Source organism: Furipterus horrens, unplaced genomic scaffold (assembly GCF_987537825.1).
Source record: "Furipterus horrens unplaced genomic scaffold, mFurHor1.1.pri manual_scaffold_4, whole genome shotgun sequence".
NCBI lineage: Eukaryota > Metazoa > Chordata > Mammalia > Chiroptera > Furipteridae > Furipterus > Furipterus horrens.
This window is the reverse complement of record NW_028327174.1, coordinates 17,933,877-17,950,167: the sequence shown is the minus strand read 5'-3', so window position 1 is coordinate 17,950,167 and position 16,291 is coordinate 17,933,877. Positions and strand designations below refer to the sequence as shown.

Sequence of the window (16,291 nt, the reverse complement as noted above, 5' to 3'; positions counted from 1 at the left end):
TGACCTCGCTGTTACCTCAAGGAATATGTTTGGAATTAAGTGGCAGTGACATTTTATATTATTTATCTAACTCATGGCTTTATCTAAAATTTATTTTTCTCTTTCTCAAACTTTCATTCCCAACAGTGCTAGTTGCCGCAGACCAATCAAAGGGGCTGCAGGCCGGCCATTTGAACTGAGTGATTTCAGGATGGAGGAATCTTTTTCATCTAAATATATTCCTAAGTATGTTCCCTTGGCAGATGTCATCAAGTCAGAAAAGACAAAAAAGGGACGTTCCATTCCCATGTGGATAAAAATTTTGCTATTTGTTGTTGTGGCCATCTTTTTGTTTTTGGTCTACCAAGCTATGGAAACCAACCAAGTAAACCCATTCTCTCCTTTACCTGTTGGTGACTCTGGAAATTCCAACTGAATGATATATCTTTGGCACACTCAACTTGGTCTCCTATTTTTAATAACTGTATAAAAGAACATTTGTGTACACTTGTTGACTCAAGAGCTAAAATGTGATTTCACCTCAAATGTAGTGTTCCATTGAAAAGCAAACAAGATATTATATAAATGGACTTCATTTAAATGTTTTGGACTTTGGACTAGTAGGAGATCACTTCGTGCCATATGAATAATCTTTTATAGCTCTGGAACTTTTTTGTAGGCTTTATTTTTTTAATGTGGACATCTTATTTCATTTTTGAGAAAAATGTATATTGTTTCTGTGTATTTGGGAAACGAAGGGCAAAATGCATAATGTGAAGCTATACATTTAAATGCTTTGAATTCTTACAGAAAAGATTGAAGAATTCTCTGCTGGATAAAAATTTTAGAGATACATGAAACATGAAATTGTAGGAGAAAAATAATGGGGTTGTACGTTTTGTAAGAGCAAAAAGTTTTCATGATGTTTATGGGGAAAAGTACAGCAATAATCTCTTCTGTAACTTTTATTAATTGTAATGATATTATTGTAGCCCTACTGTACTGAACTTTTTAAAAGATTTCTAGTATCATGAATGTCCTACTTTAGTAAGGCTCATTTAAATACAGTTGAATTTTAGCAGGGATCTTTTAGTGTAACATATGTACATGTTATAGAGGACTGTTAGCTGGCTGTACATGTTTTTAAAAGCTGTTTAGCTAGCTATAAGGCTATAATTGGAAAATTGTGCTTTTTATTTACAGCAAAAAATATTGTCAATCCAATTAGCTACCAAAATATTTTTTAGGTAAATGTGTGTCTCTTTAGAAGCTAGAAACTTTACAGACTGGTCTTAGCTTTCATTTGGATTCCTTACTGCATTGTCTTCTGTTACAAAAACAAATTTTGCCAAGCTTCTTTTGCCCCCTATTTCCCAACAATTCGATTTAGAAGTGCAGAAGATAATTGCTTTTAAATTACACAGTAAACTTTTCTTGGATCTACAGTAGTTAATTCATGAATTTGTAAACTCTGAATATGAAGCGGGCATTATGATTTTTGTTTATCCTTGAAGTTGGCTAACTTAATTTTTTGTGGGGTTTTTTTGTTTTTGTTTTTTTTAGCTAAAATTTACCTCATGTATAACTTGGTTAAGTAATTGGAATTTCAGTAGAATCAAGTAAAACAAGTATTTTAAACTTGTTTGAGTTATTAATTTTACACTCTGACCATAAAACACCCTAAAAATGTAAATTATTTTAAAATATCATCTGAAATAAAAAGATACTTTGAAAAGGGGAAAAGTCTGAAGATGTGCATTTAGATCAGCACACATTTTTTATTTGAACTAGCCCTATGCTGATATTTAGCTTTTAGGTATTTTGTAGACATTTTCACTTATCAATTTACCAGAAATGTTCATAGGCCTGTACTGCAGAGGGAGTGAGGAACATACTCCTAGATCAGAAATGCTTGCCTCTCTGAGTAAAAATGTTTCTTTGAGATGAGCCACACAGGGGGCAGGTCTTCCTCAACTTTTCTGCTGTATGGTAATAGTCTATTTTCACTTGCTTTGTTTTTAAACTGTTTGCAATTTTGTTTTCAATCTTTTGTTTATAAATGGAAATTGTGAGAAGCTGCATTTAATGTTTAAAAATGTGGGATGGTAAATCAGACTTAATATGTAAGATCAATCTTCTAATAGGAAAGGTATGGTCCAAAATAGCAAAATTAGAACCAGGTAAAACATATAGGTGTTTTGGTTTTTAATTTTTTTTAATGTGTATCTGGTCTTTTGTCTGTGTCTGTTTTATTCCACTAGAATTAATTAATGTGTCCTTGATGTAAATGCAAAGCATTTTTTCCTGATTAAACTGTAGATGTAGACTTTACAATATAATTCAATAATAAAAAGTAATTAACCTCTAGTTTTGTCATTGTAATAAATGCTTTTCAGATAGCACAAACTATAAGATATCCTGATAACATTTCTTATGTGATATTTATGGATTGTTGAATTTTAGTTCTCATTTCAGTCAACTCCTTTATGTTTTGCTTCTCTTCTTTGTAGTAATCAAGTCCTTGTTTATTCATAGATAAAATAACGTGTAGCCTTTATGCTTGGAGAAGGACACGGGGAAGCTTACAGAGGCTCCTCTCCCACTCTACAATGTATATAGTAACTGCTTTTTTTAAGTCACCCCTTACCCCCAGTTTTACAGTCTTGGTACCTTTCTGTGGTACTCATGATTGTTAGTCTTGCTCTGAGACTAAGCAGAGATATTGCTGTATATATTAATTATGCAGCTATGTTCACAAGGATCAAAGTGCCTTTATCTCTTCATTGTTCACATGTCCCCCAAAGGTGATTTTACTTCAGTATTCTCACAGTAATATGTACACTGTAATTAATTAGAAAATAGCATCAAAGACTTAACAGTGTACTATATTGCATGCTTACCATGTGCAAATACTGTTCTAAGCATTTGATATGTATTAACTTAATCTTCATGATAATACTATGAAGTAGGTGTTTTCTTATTCTTTTATTACAAATGAGGGAAATGATGCTCAGCGCGGTGAAGAAATTTGCCCAGGTTTGCACAACTGGGAAGTAAGGAGACCCAAACAACCAGCACTGGGTTCGTGCTCTACACCAATTCTATTTAGCCTTGCCCTCCGCATGACACTGGGGGTGCCTCTAAGTCCCAAACCTAGGGGTTCTTGAAGGTTCACTTCCAGTTCTAATCTTTCTCCGTGGCCATTTAAATTTGAGCTGCCTTTAGCTTTGTTAATTCATTTTCTACTTAATCCGTTTTTCATTATCATACAGTTATTTGAAATATATTGTCTTTGGATGTCTCACTTCCATTCTCTGTTGTCGTGTTAAACATTTTAAAATTCCCATTTTAGTAATAGTCTCAACAGGGAGGGGTTATATAAACATGTAACCTGTCACCTTGAATTAGCAGTTACTGAGAGCTTTTCAGAGTTCACATACCAACTTCCCACTAAAGATATGGGAAGAAAGTAGAGGAAGAGACACAGAGTTCTGAGTGCCGGGGGACTCAAAACATCAATTTTGTGATGTTCTGGCATCGAATCATTAGTTGAACTGGCATTTGATGACCTGCTATATTCACAGTGCTTTGAAATTGACAGTAAAATTTTGCCACTCAATTCAACAGATATTTGATACCTCCCTCTATACCAGGTATAATGTTTGGTAGTTCATAGATGCAGTTTTAGAAGTATCTTTAAACTCATCTTGAGCATTCTTCTGTGAAATTTTTTAAAAAAAATGGTTTTAACCATTCCGTTAACTAATGGCAGTGTTGGTTTAAATATTATTAATTATTCTTGATTGTATTGAGAGGAAATAGTAATGTTTAATTTTTGGGAATCAACCAAAAGTTTGTCAGCTTGTTTGGGATAAATCAAAGCCGAGTATGAAAATATAGCCCTGATCATAGCTTTTGTACTAGACCACTACTGACTATTGTCCAGAATTTAACACATTGATCTTGTGATAGTGCATAATTTGAAATTGCAACACAGTCTAAAGGGTACTTGTCTTATTTGTCCCAAAAACAAATTATATAGTCTATCACATCTTACAGTTTGAGAGAAGAAATATTACTATTGCTATATAACCTCAAAAGTTAGCAGCATAAAACAATTTTTGCAGTTTCTATGGGTCAGAAATCAGGGAGTGACTTAGCCCTATGGCTTTCACTCAAGTTTTCATGGCTTTGTAATTAAAGTGTCATTCTTGGTTGCAGTATCACCTCAAGGCTCAAGTGGGGCAGAATCTGCTTCCAAGCTCACACGGTGTTGGCAGGCCTCCTAGTTCCTCAAGGCTATTGGCCAGGGACACCCTAGATTACCTGAGTGCCCTCATGACAGGGCTTCACCCAGAGTAATGCAAGAGAGAGTGCACCCATGATTGAAGACACAGCATTTACACAACCTAATACTGGAAATGATACACCATCACTAGATTCTGTTGGTCAGCTCTGGTAAAAGGGGAAGGGACTGAGCAAGAGTAAATGCCAAGAGGCAGGAATAATTGGGGCTCATTTTGTAGTTTGGCTACATAACTCTTAATATGAGGAATTATACTAGTTCCCCCTTATCTGTGGGGGATACATTCCAAGACCCTCAGTGGATGTCTGAAACCATGCTAGTACCATACTCTGTATGCTATTTTCCCTATACATACATGCCTATGATAATGTTTAATTTGTAATTTAGGCATAGTTGGAGATAATAGAACAGTTATAATTAATAAAATTATGTTAACATGGTCTCAAAATATCTTGTACTATGCTTACCCTTGTGATACGAGGTGATACAATGCTTAACGTGGTAAGAGGAAGTCAGGTGATTGATGGCAGGCATTGTGACAATGTTACGCTGCATAATGTTTAGTGACAGACACACCTGTACCTGTTTCACATTCCACGCGCAGAACACTCAGGAGAGAACGACCATGTTGCAAGGGACGATTAATAACATTAAAAAAATGTTATATTAGAGGGGAAAGACAGGGAGAGAAACATCGCTCTCACATGCCCCCAACTGGGGACCTGGCCCGCAACCCACACATGTGCTCTGACTGGGGACTGAACTGGCAACCTTTTTGGTCTGTAGGCCAGCGCTCAATCCACTGAGCCACACCAGCCAGAGCAATTAATAACTTTTCTGTGTGGGGGGCAGAATGGTGCTCAAATTTATAGTAACATGTTTTCATATGCTCTCTTCCTTCCACAGATGGGTCCAATTATCTTTCAGCATGGCTGGGAGAAGGGGAAAGTAATGTGGGTAAAATCAACACACCCCATTTAGGAGAGGGGGTTAAAGATGAGAGGCAGAGTGACTGTTCAAAAGTCTTGACACTCAGTGATCAAGCCAGGGATGTTCTAAGTGCCTGTCAAAGATTATCCATCAGGGTAATAATGCTGAGCTGTCATAACAGACTTTACAATGTCTGAACTCGATGAAATCTACTTGCTCCTCGTGTCCCATGGTGCAGGCCAGGGAGCCACCACACTCATGCTCTCCACACAGTGACTCAGGCACCCAGGGCTTCTCCAACATGTGGCTCCACCAAGTGCCCTCGAGGCCTGCTGACCCTCTGCATTCAGCTGGCAATGAGCACTGATCTGTGCGGGATGAACAGATGAGTGGTATCAATTAGGAGGGCCTGGGAGGAGCCACTCATGGCTGATCCTGCAGGGCAGGAGAGGGTCGGAAATACAGAAAAGCACACCCCGTGCATCTGGGAACCCAGGGCAGCACACCCACCCTCTTGTCCCTGTACCTTTGCAGCCAAGTCCGTCCACCTTCTTCAGGAAGAATATCCAGAGAGAAGAATAAAAAGTACCTCATGCCAACCAGCATAGCACTTCAAAGGAGTATGAGAAAACACTCCAGTTATTTCTAAAGAAAGTCCACTTGCTGTCAGACCCACTTGCTTTCTTCCCTTTCTCCTTAAAAAAAGAACATGCCATTCTGAAGCCACCAAGATGGAGCATGTCCACAGCCAGCCACCTCACCACTGATGACAACCACGAGTTCAGGACAGAACAGAAAAGGCCAGTAACTGCAGACTCTGGAAAGGAGGTGCAGCAGGCAGACTGGGCCGGGAAGTCAGAACTTGACAATGACTGGTACAGCCTTGCGCTGATTGGTCTCTGCTCCTTCATCTCAGCTTTGTCCTAAGGAAGGTGTCTCAGCATACTCCATAGGCAGGACGGGAACGACTCTGAGAGGGCTGGACAAGAGGCCTGTCAGAGCCCGAGTGCAGGGCTGCCAGGGACTCTTGCCTTTTCTCTCCTGGCCTTGTTTGTACCATGAAGCTGCAGCCATGCCAGGCTCCTAAAATGGCAAGGACTTGCTCCACAATTTTGGGAATATCCTGCTTATTTTTTCACTTTGCTCTGAAAACCACCCAGTTATGGAAGCTGCCATACAATGCATGGGGGGAAGGAATCTAAGATTCTGAGAAAAACCAGAGCTTTTAGCAGAAAGACCAGGAATGTGGGAGAGACTCCAGAAGAAGACTTGCTGATAGTGAACTGGGCTCACACAGAGCACACCCTAGAGGCCAGCACCGGCTCTGTACCACGCTGGTGCTGAGGTCACCCCCACAGACGCTGAGACAGAACTGCAGTCAGAAATAAACATTCTCACAGACTTAAACAGTGGCCTTTCCACCTCTGCCATTCAGTGGTGGGAAGACAGACTATGCAACCCTGTCCAGTAAGGGCAGCACATTGCTAGCTTCATCCAAAGTTTGGAGGGAGAAAATAATTGAATTTGAATTGGCACAGAGGTCAAGTGGAGGAAGGATCGAGCTCCAGAGACCCAACCTGTGGACCACCCACACCCTGGATTTTGGTTCTGAGAACAAATTCAGTTTTGCAAATTAACCAATTTTCTTTTGTGTTTTCAGTTTTTTTGTTTCCTATGGTAAAGACTAAATTTCTGTCTGAAAGATAAACATAGCAAGTGAAAAACAACATAGTGGAGGTGGTGCTGCCATTTCCAGCGTGTTTTATGGTAATGTCCACATGTTACAAGCTTAACTGGTGTCTCTGAGCACTATAAATCCACAACAGGCTGCATTAAGTAGGTCTCTAAGCAGATATCAAATCACCTGATACATGAGGAGTGAGGATCATACTGTCTTTTCACCATACAGTAAAACAGTAACGCAACCTGATGAGAAAGAAAACTGTTATTCTGAATCTAACGCAGCAACTCAGAAAATCCCAACTTAAGTCCCAAGAGTTCAGATATCCTTTATGCTTAAGCACCCAAGTTTTAAAGCACACACCAACTTTTTCTTAGTAGAAAGACACTGTACAAACCTGAACCATTTTCTAGCGATAGAAACATTCCTCTTCAAATCAGAGAGCAAAGGCTTTCTAAGCTGTGAATGAGTTTGAGCCACTCTGAATGCACAGCCTTCATTCCAGCTGGCTCCTGAGGGGCCTATGGTTAAAACCTCATCTGGGCAGCCTGTGTTCTAGGCACAGATTAATGTCCATAAGCACCACAGATAAATCAAGATAGCACAACTGCTGTTCTGGAGGAGTGGAGAACGTGCTGCTTAGTCCTGTGTACAAAACGTTGGCAGAATAGCCAGTAGGGTAATATGATCCACATGAACCACTAGGAAGAAAATACCCCACCACTCCTACTTTTCAGGAGAAACCAGGATTGGATTTTCAACTACTTGTCTTACTAAGTCACTTACCACTCCGAAGGATAAAGATATTAATTGGATAACATGTTAATTCTCAGTTTTAGTCACATTGTATTCAAATACAGCATTAATGCCCTTCTCAAACAGCATTCCTTTTATAGCATTAATTATAGAATACATTTTATGTCCAACTCATCCCTTTCTTTTCTAAACCCAGTCCCTCTTCTCTGTCCCATATCTTCTTGTCAATCGCAAAATCACATTCCCCACCATTTATTCAAATCCTTAAAAAGATCTTACACTACAAATTCCTTGCACATCTTATTCAACTAACTTGTACTCATTCTAGTAATGTCGTATGTCGGCAGCCGTCTGTCTCGAGAGACGATGGTGTAGCTTCTTAAGAGTCTATCTGCACCGCCGAGAATGGCTGTGCAGTCCGACTCGGGAGTGACACGGTATCTGTCTCCTCCCGTGTTGAATCGACATCTTGAGATGACGCTGGAGTGTCCTCTCCAGTGAAGCTGAAGCTACAGAGCCTGGGCAGGGTGATATGGAGGGTCTGCTGTTGCCCATGCAGCAGACCCCCCTCTCTTCGCAGCTGAAGGGTCCAAGGGAAAGACGGAGTCAATACAGCTTGGCTTCAGGTGCGCCGCAGGAGTTGCCGGTGTTGACTACAACGTCAAACCGCCTTAGGGACTCCGGCTCCGGATTTTCTGTCGGGGTTTACTCCCTTAGCCTTTCCCCTGAAGAGGTATGCCGCAAGGCAGCGGAGGTTTTTTGGAGTCAGAGTTTTCCTTCTCTGATAATAATTGCTCATCTTTTCCTTACTCTTTAACTCTCCCCCTATCTCTCAACCAGACAGATCTTTGTAATAACCTTGTAATCAATTTCCTTTCCATGGCTTCTACAATGCTACTAAATTAATCCTTTGAAAATATAGGTTTTACTTAATTCCCCTAAACAAAAATCTTCAATGGCCCCCGATGACTACAGATTCAAACTCAGCTGTGGCCTTGTGGAAACTAAGTCCATCTACTTCTCCAGGCTTTTGTTTTTTCCTTCGTCCAACAAAACTTCTTGCCCTCAACCATGTCTTTTCTTTCCCTACTGTTCCAATGGGAGAGAGAAACATCAGTGTGAGAGAGAAATATCGGTTGCCTCCCATATGTGCCCCTACCAGGGATTGAACCTGCAACGAGATGACACGCCAACCAACTGATCCACCTGGCCAGGGCCAAACAAAACCATTTTTAGACTGCTGTGTCAAAGCTGTAATAAATTCTGTTGCAGCTAAAACATGTACAGTGAGAACCCCACACAATACCCCATTTTGTACTATTAACTAAAAAATCATAAGAAGGATTAATAAGCAGACTTTAGTTAGGCTGTTTAGTTCAGGACTTTAATAGTAGTACCTAGTCATATGGTCACAATCTACTATCTCAGAAATAAGATCCCAGAGTCTAAACAATTTTTCAAAAAGGGTACACTAGATGTCGCTGTGGAACTCACTGTAGTTTTTAGTATTTACTACTACCAGAGACCTTTACAAAATAAGTCTGTCACTTGTAAGACTTAAAATGTTGAGTTGCTGTCATTGCATGCTGGATCAAAAATTCTATGAGACTTCATTCATTATGTTCATGTCATTACACTAAAATGAGCATAGGACTTCTGGTCAAGATGGCAGCATAGGCAGAACTGGCTCGCATCTTCGCACAACCACATCAAATTACAACTAAAATATAGAATAACCATCACTAAGAACTCTCAGAAATCAAATTGAATGGAAGTCTGTCAACTATGGAATTAAAGAAACCACATCCATCGAGACAGGTAGGAGGGGCGCAGATGCAGAATGGGCTGGTCTCACACCCACGTGTGATGGATAGAAACTTGGGAGGGATATCTCTAGAGCGAGGAGTCCCAGCCCCACAGCAGGCCCCCCAACCCAGGGTCCCAATGCCAGGAAGATAAGTCCCCACAACTTCTGGCTACAAAAACCAATAGGGATTGAGTCAGTGGAAGAAACTGCTGGAACCCCGAGCAGTTCCTCTTAAAGAACCTACACACGGACTTACCTGCTCAGACACTCCCTCTGAGCTCCAGCACCAGGGTAGCAGCTTAAAAGGCACCAGTGGTATACAGGGAGAAACTGAGGGACACACAAGACACATCATAATTAAAATACCAAAGGTTAAAGATAAAGAGAGAATCTTAAAAGCAGCAAGAGAAAAGCAGAGAGTTACCTACAAAGGGATGCCTATAAGACTATCAGCTGATTTCTCAAAAGAAACTTCGCAGGTTAGGAGGGACTAGCAAGAAGTATTCAAAATCATGAAAAGCAAGGACCTACAACCAAGATTACTCTCTCTAGCAAAGCTATCGTTTAGAATGGAAGGGCAGAGAAAGTGCTTCCCAGACAGAAAAAAACTAAAGGAGTTCATCATCACCAAACCATTACTATATGAAATGTTAAAGGGACTTATTTAAGAGAAAGAAGATCAAAACTATGAACAATAAAATGACAAAACAACAACAACAACAAGTCTATCAACTATTGAATCTAAAAAACAAACTAAGCAAACAAGAAGAACAGAGACAGAATCGTGGACATAGAGAGCATTTTGATGGTTTCCAGCTGGGAGGAGGTGTGTGGGGGAATGAGTAAAAGGGTGAGGAGATTAAAAGTACAAACAGGTAGCCATGGGAATGTAAAGTGCAGTGTAGGAAATGGAGTAGCCAAAAAACCTTAAACGTATGACCCATGGACATGAACAATGGTGAGGGGATTGCCTGAGGGAGTGCGGGGTGCTGGGTGGGTGGGGGGAAAATGAGAAAAAATCAGGACAACTGTAATAGTGTAACCCATAAAATATAATTTAAAAAAAGAGAAAATATATATAAAAATAAAATGAGTATAAAGGTAGAGTAATAGAAAAATCAACAAACAGGAAAACAGTAGCCTTAATTTTGGCTTTTAATTGCCTATATAACTTGACTATAAAATTTTTTAAATCAATGTAGAATTTATAAATTGCGTTTATATATACATCAAATCCATCAAGTAGGCATTCAAATGTTCTATCTACAGTGTAGTATTTCAGAGGCTGAATGTATCAGTATAATAAAGTACTTTAAAAGAGAGTTTCTAGCCCATGTCGGTGTGGTTCTGTTGGTTGGAGTTTCGTCCCATGCTCTGAAAGTTTTTGTGTTCAATTCCCAGTCAAAGCATATACCTAGGTTGCAGGTTCAGTCCCCAGAGTGTGGTGTACGGAGGTGACTGATCGGTGTTTCTCTCTCACATCGATATTTCTCTCTATCTCCCTTCCTCTCTCTCTAAAATCAATAAATATGTTCTCAGGAAAGAATTTAAAAAAGAACAACAGCGTTTATAATTGCTGTGCTGGTTATTATTATGAGATTGTCTACTGGCTCCAAGCCTACCCCTCTATACTCTCTGGAATGAGAAAATAAGAGACAATATATAATGAAGGTAATGAACATCAGTTTTATCACCATCAGAGAAGGGAGTTACAAATGTAGAAAGAAAAAGAAAGGCTAGAATGAATTCTGTGGTATTCTGATTTGGAATTGGAGGTATTAGTATGAACTTGTGGTTTTTAAAAGAAGATATTAATAGATGGATGTGTGGATGAAAAGAAAGAAATGGAAGGAAGGATGGAAGAAAGTGAGGGAGGAGGGAGGTAGGGAAATGTACATGTATGAGTGTATTATATTTACTGAGAAAACCTAGAAGCAGTAACAACCTGGAGCAATATGTATTATTTGCTCCCAGATGCTTGTTTTCCTAGATCTCTTTTAAACAGTACCAGAGTTCTTTGGAGAAACGGCCGATCTCAGGGCTGGGGAAGAAGTGTAAGATGAGCCTAGAACATCTTCCTGTACCAGAAACTAATAAAGTGCTCCAAAAATAACAGGGACTTGTCAAAAGAATACAAGGTCAGCTTAAATAAGTTTCCACTGGCAAAAATTTAGGACAATATAAGCATCAAAAGAAATAATATTAGTATTATAACTCACCAAATAAATAAATAAGGATAAAGGAAAGCACTTCCTTACAGTAGAATACTAATAAATTTGGACTGGTGGAGTTAGAAAATCACCATTTGGCAATTATCACAATAATAATTGATTCTGGCAACAATCATTGATAGATATGAAAATTAGTGGGTGAAAGTTTGTTAAAGAAAAACATACTTATATAGTCTCAAAGCATCTCCCCACAAATTATTTATTAATTAGAGATTAAAAACACTAAGTTATAAACCCCACCTCAATCAAGTGATCCAAGTTCACTTCACCAATAATAGGACAAATTAACATCAGAGGCCTTCTGATGTGATACTTCAAAAAGAACAAAGAATCGCTGATATGATACTCCTGCCCTAAATGATTACTCTAAATTTAATCACGAGAAAACATCAAATTCAAATTGAGTAACATTTTCCGACATAAAATATGCCATGGCCATGAATGACAAAGAAAGATAAAACTGTCCCAGACTGAGGAAGCTTAAAGAAACATGAAAATTAAATACAATGTGCTCCTGGACTGGATACTGGACCAGAAGAAAAAGTAATTTTGCTTTGTTTTAATTGTTTTGTTATAAATGACATTATTGGGAAATTTGGATAGGATTTATGAATTGGATGGTAGTATTGTACCAATGTTCATATCCTGATTTTGATGGTTGTACTCTATTTTTTAGGAAATACACACTAAAGTATTTAGAAGTAACAAGGCATCCTGTATATTTGGAAAAATGTGTATGTACATATTAAAATATGTGTGTGTATATGTAACCTATAAATCCATACATATAAGTATATTGTATATATGTGTGCCTTTCTATGTATATGAGCATGTAGAATTGATGGGAGAGGCAGAGAGAATTTTGCAGCAAAATGTTAACAACCGGGGACCTTAGCAAAGGGTATATAGAAGTTATCTGCACTATTCTTTCATCTTTTCTGTAAATTTAAAATTACTTCAAATTAAAAAAAATAAACAAACAAAATCAGAAAATATAAAAAATAAAATATTGAAAAATTTCTCATAATAAAGCTAACTTCCATGGGATTGTAAAGGAGATTCCTGGGAAAAGACTGTAAAAGAAGAGAGACCAAAGACAGAACTTTAGAAATATTCACAGTACCCTAAACTAGGTGTCCAATAGATATTAAATAATTTAAAAACAGCCTAGCCCTGGCTGGTGTGGCTCAGCAGATTGAGCACTTGCCTGTGAACCAAAGGGTCACCAGTTTGATTCCTGCTAGGGCACATGCTTGGGTTGCAGGCTGGGTCCCCAGTTGGGGGTGTGTGAGAGGCAACTACACATTGATGTTTCTCTCACTCTCTTTCTCCCTCCCTTCCTCTCTCTCTAAAAATAAATTCAAAAAACCTTTAAAAAAAATATATATATATATACCTTAGAGTGAATGGTATTCCAAAAACTTTTAAGTTGTCTAGATCAGCAATTCCCAACTGGTGTGCTGTGGCAGGCACACTGGTGTGTCACAAGAATTTTTAAAATATACAATACCTGATTATTTCGTCAAGGTCACTTACCTCCTTTCCCTTAGATTGTCAAATTAAAAAATGACAACAGCCAACACAACAATAGCCTTCCAGTTTAAATGTGTCAAAATTAGACTGACTTCCAGGCAAGATGGAGGTGTAGACAGACATGCTGAGTATCCCTTCACAATTAAGAAGGAATACAAGTACCTCAAAACTAGAAACAACCAGAAGTTCCAGAAAATCAAACTGCATAGAAGTCCATCAAACAAAGATATAAATAAGAAATACTCATCCAGACAGTTAGGAGAGGTGGAGCTGGGGCGGAGAGGACGCGATGTGGTGGTGGCAGCAGCAGTGGTGGCAGTGGCAGGCTGGTGGAAAGCACAGTCACACATTTTAAAGTCAGGAGGGACACCTGGGGAGCATTCCCAGCTCCTCACCAAACCTAGTAGCTCACGGTCCCAGCACCAGAGAAAATCAAGCCTCACTGCTTCTGGTTGTACAGACCAGTGGGAGTTGGGGTGGAGGCAGAAACCCCGTCTCTCAGCAGAGTCTGCTTGTTTAAAGGGCCCCCACGGTCCTAGAATGTCCGCAGACCCACCCACTCTGGGAATGACAGCCAGGGCAGCAGCTAGAGGGGTGCCAGTCCAGTGTGGAAGTGGGAGAGGTGCCTGGAAAAGAGGCGAATACTGGGCAGGCGACATTGTTCCCTCTCGGACCCCTCCCCCACATACATAGCCACAATGTGGTGAAACAGGTCACCCTGTACTGATGAATACCTATGGCTCCGCCCCCAACAGTGTAACAGGTGCAACGGCTCTACCTAAGACACAGAGGCAAACAGACACAGGAGCCTGTCAGAATCAGGAGACAGAGAAGTATGGCCCAAGAGGGGAAACAGACCAAGGTTCTAGTGGGAGAACTAAGCAATGAGGAGATAGCCAACCTAACAGATGCAGAATTCAAAACACTGGTGATAAAGATGCTCGCAGGCTTGACAGATATGCTTGAGTATGGCAAACGCATAAGAGAAGAAGTGAAGGATATGCTAAGTGAAACGAAGGAAAATCCACACAAAACCAATGGTGAAGGGAAGAAAACCTGGGTTCAAGTCAATGATTTGGAACATAAGGAAGGAAAAAACAGTCAACCAGTGCAGAATGAGGAAGCAAAAACTGAAAAAAATGAGGAAAACTTCCCAAATTTTGCGAAGGAGATGGACATACAGGTCCGGGAAGCACGGAGGGTCCCAGGTGAGCTGGACCCAGAAAGGACCACACCAGAATGCATCATGATTGAGATGGCAAAGGTGAAAGATAAAGAGAAAGTCCTGGCGGCAGCAAGAGAGAGGCGGAGAGTTGCCTACAGGGGGCTGCCTATAGGAATATCAGCTGATTTCTCAGAGGACACTTTGCAGGCAGGAAGGGACTGGCAAGCAGTATTCAATATGATGAAAAGCAACCTACAATGAAGATTATTCTATCCAGCAAGGCTATCATTTGGAATGGAAGGGCAGATCAAGTGCTTCCCAGACAAGGTAAAGTTAAAGGAGTTTATCATCACCAAGCCATTATTATATGAAATGTCAAAGGGACTTACTTGAGAAAAAGAAGGTCAAAACTATGAACACTAAAATGACAACAAACAACTATCAACAACTGAATCTAAAAAAGAAAAACAAAATCCAACAAAGCAAACCAAAATAGGAACAGAATCACAGGTATGGGGATCATTTGGAGAGTTGTCAGCTGGGAGTGGGGAGGGGGAGAAATGGAGAAATAGTTCAGGGACTAAGAAGCATAATCGGTTGGTACAAAATAGACAGGGGGAAGTTAAGAGTAATATAAAAAAGGATGAAGCCAAAGATCTTATATGCACGACCTATGGACATGAACTAAGGGGGGTGGTATTGCTGGAGGGAAGGGCGGTACTGGGCAGAGGGGAGCAAAGGGGAAAAATATTGGAACTACTGTAACAACATAATCAATAAAATATAATTTAAAAAATAAAAAAAATAAATGAGTCAAAATTATACCTTTTTTTGTCATATTGGCAAAAAAATATAAGGTATATTTTGGTGTGCCATAGAATTTTAGTAATTAGTTTATGTATGCTATGAGATGAAAAAGGTTGAAATAGCTGGTCTAGTTTACTATTACATATAGCAGTTTCAATATACATATGTTGGCAATGGACAAGAAGGAAGGATGCTTAGATACTTTCTGAATGATTGCACCTAACTGGGAGACTGTCTTAGAAAAACAGTGTCTACAAGTATCCAAGGCCTAGGACATAGCAGAATGAGGTATAAGAAGTTCTTAATATTCAAGATTGAAGCTTTTCCATATAACTGAGATGGAGATCCATTTACGTAAAGAAAATTATGAAAATAGTAATACATAAAGACAATTTAACTTGGGTGTAATTTGTTTGAAAGACAGTAGCAATATTGGAGCGAATTATATTGTTCATGTGCAAGAACACAGTATAAAGAATCCCAAACTCCACAAATACAAAGAATGTATAGAAACTTAGTTCTAAGAGTAATTACATTTCCACTTACACAAACTTCGGGTGTTAAATTTTACTTTTAAAAAAATAGAAAATTGGTTTCTAAGCTTCATCCATTCAAGGTACTCTAGGCTCAACCTAGAATAACCTTACAAAGAAAATGGGGATGGTTTGACCTTTTAAAACTTTCCAGAATGAAAATTATGTCCCTATGTTGAAGTCCATTTTATCTTATTATAGTTACAAAAAGACAAATTTCTCCCTACTCTATTTACAAAGACATGCAAAAAAAAAAAAATGTCAACAAGATTTCTAATAAAAAGAGACAACAATTAAGTGGACATTATTTTCTCCTCAGGGCAGATATGAAAAGGGATTTAGTGTCCTTGGCATAATTTATTTTATGTTCTTTTTTTAAAATTGTTGATTTATTATTTTTCTATTACAGTTGTCCCCCTTTTTCCCTCCTTTCTCCCTGCCACTCAGCGCACCCCTTCTCCCATATGCATAATTTATTATAACCCTCTATTACATGACAGTGCTAGGAATTATTTAAGGATTTTCTTGTGATTCCCCATGAAAGGGATAATCCTAAATGCAAA

At 39.1% G+C, this 16,291-nt stretch overlaps 1 protein-coding gene across 2 annotated transcripts in view; it reads left to right on the top strand.

The window, feature by feature from the left end:
* The window catches only part of TMPO (thymopoietin), a 31,518-nt gene extending 29,172 nt beyond the window's left edge, over positions 1-2,346 (top strand). For both annotated transcript variants that reach the window (XM_090272661.1, XM_090272660.1), the window contains one exon: positions 127-2,346. In XM_090272661.1, coding sequence (XP_090128787.1) covers positions 127-415 — 289 coding nt within the window. In that variant the 3' untranslated portion in view covers positions 416-2,346. The remainder of the gene's footprint in view (positions 1-126) is intronic.
* The last annotated feature ends 13,945 nt before the right edge of the window (positions 2,347-16,291 follow it).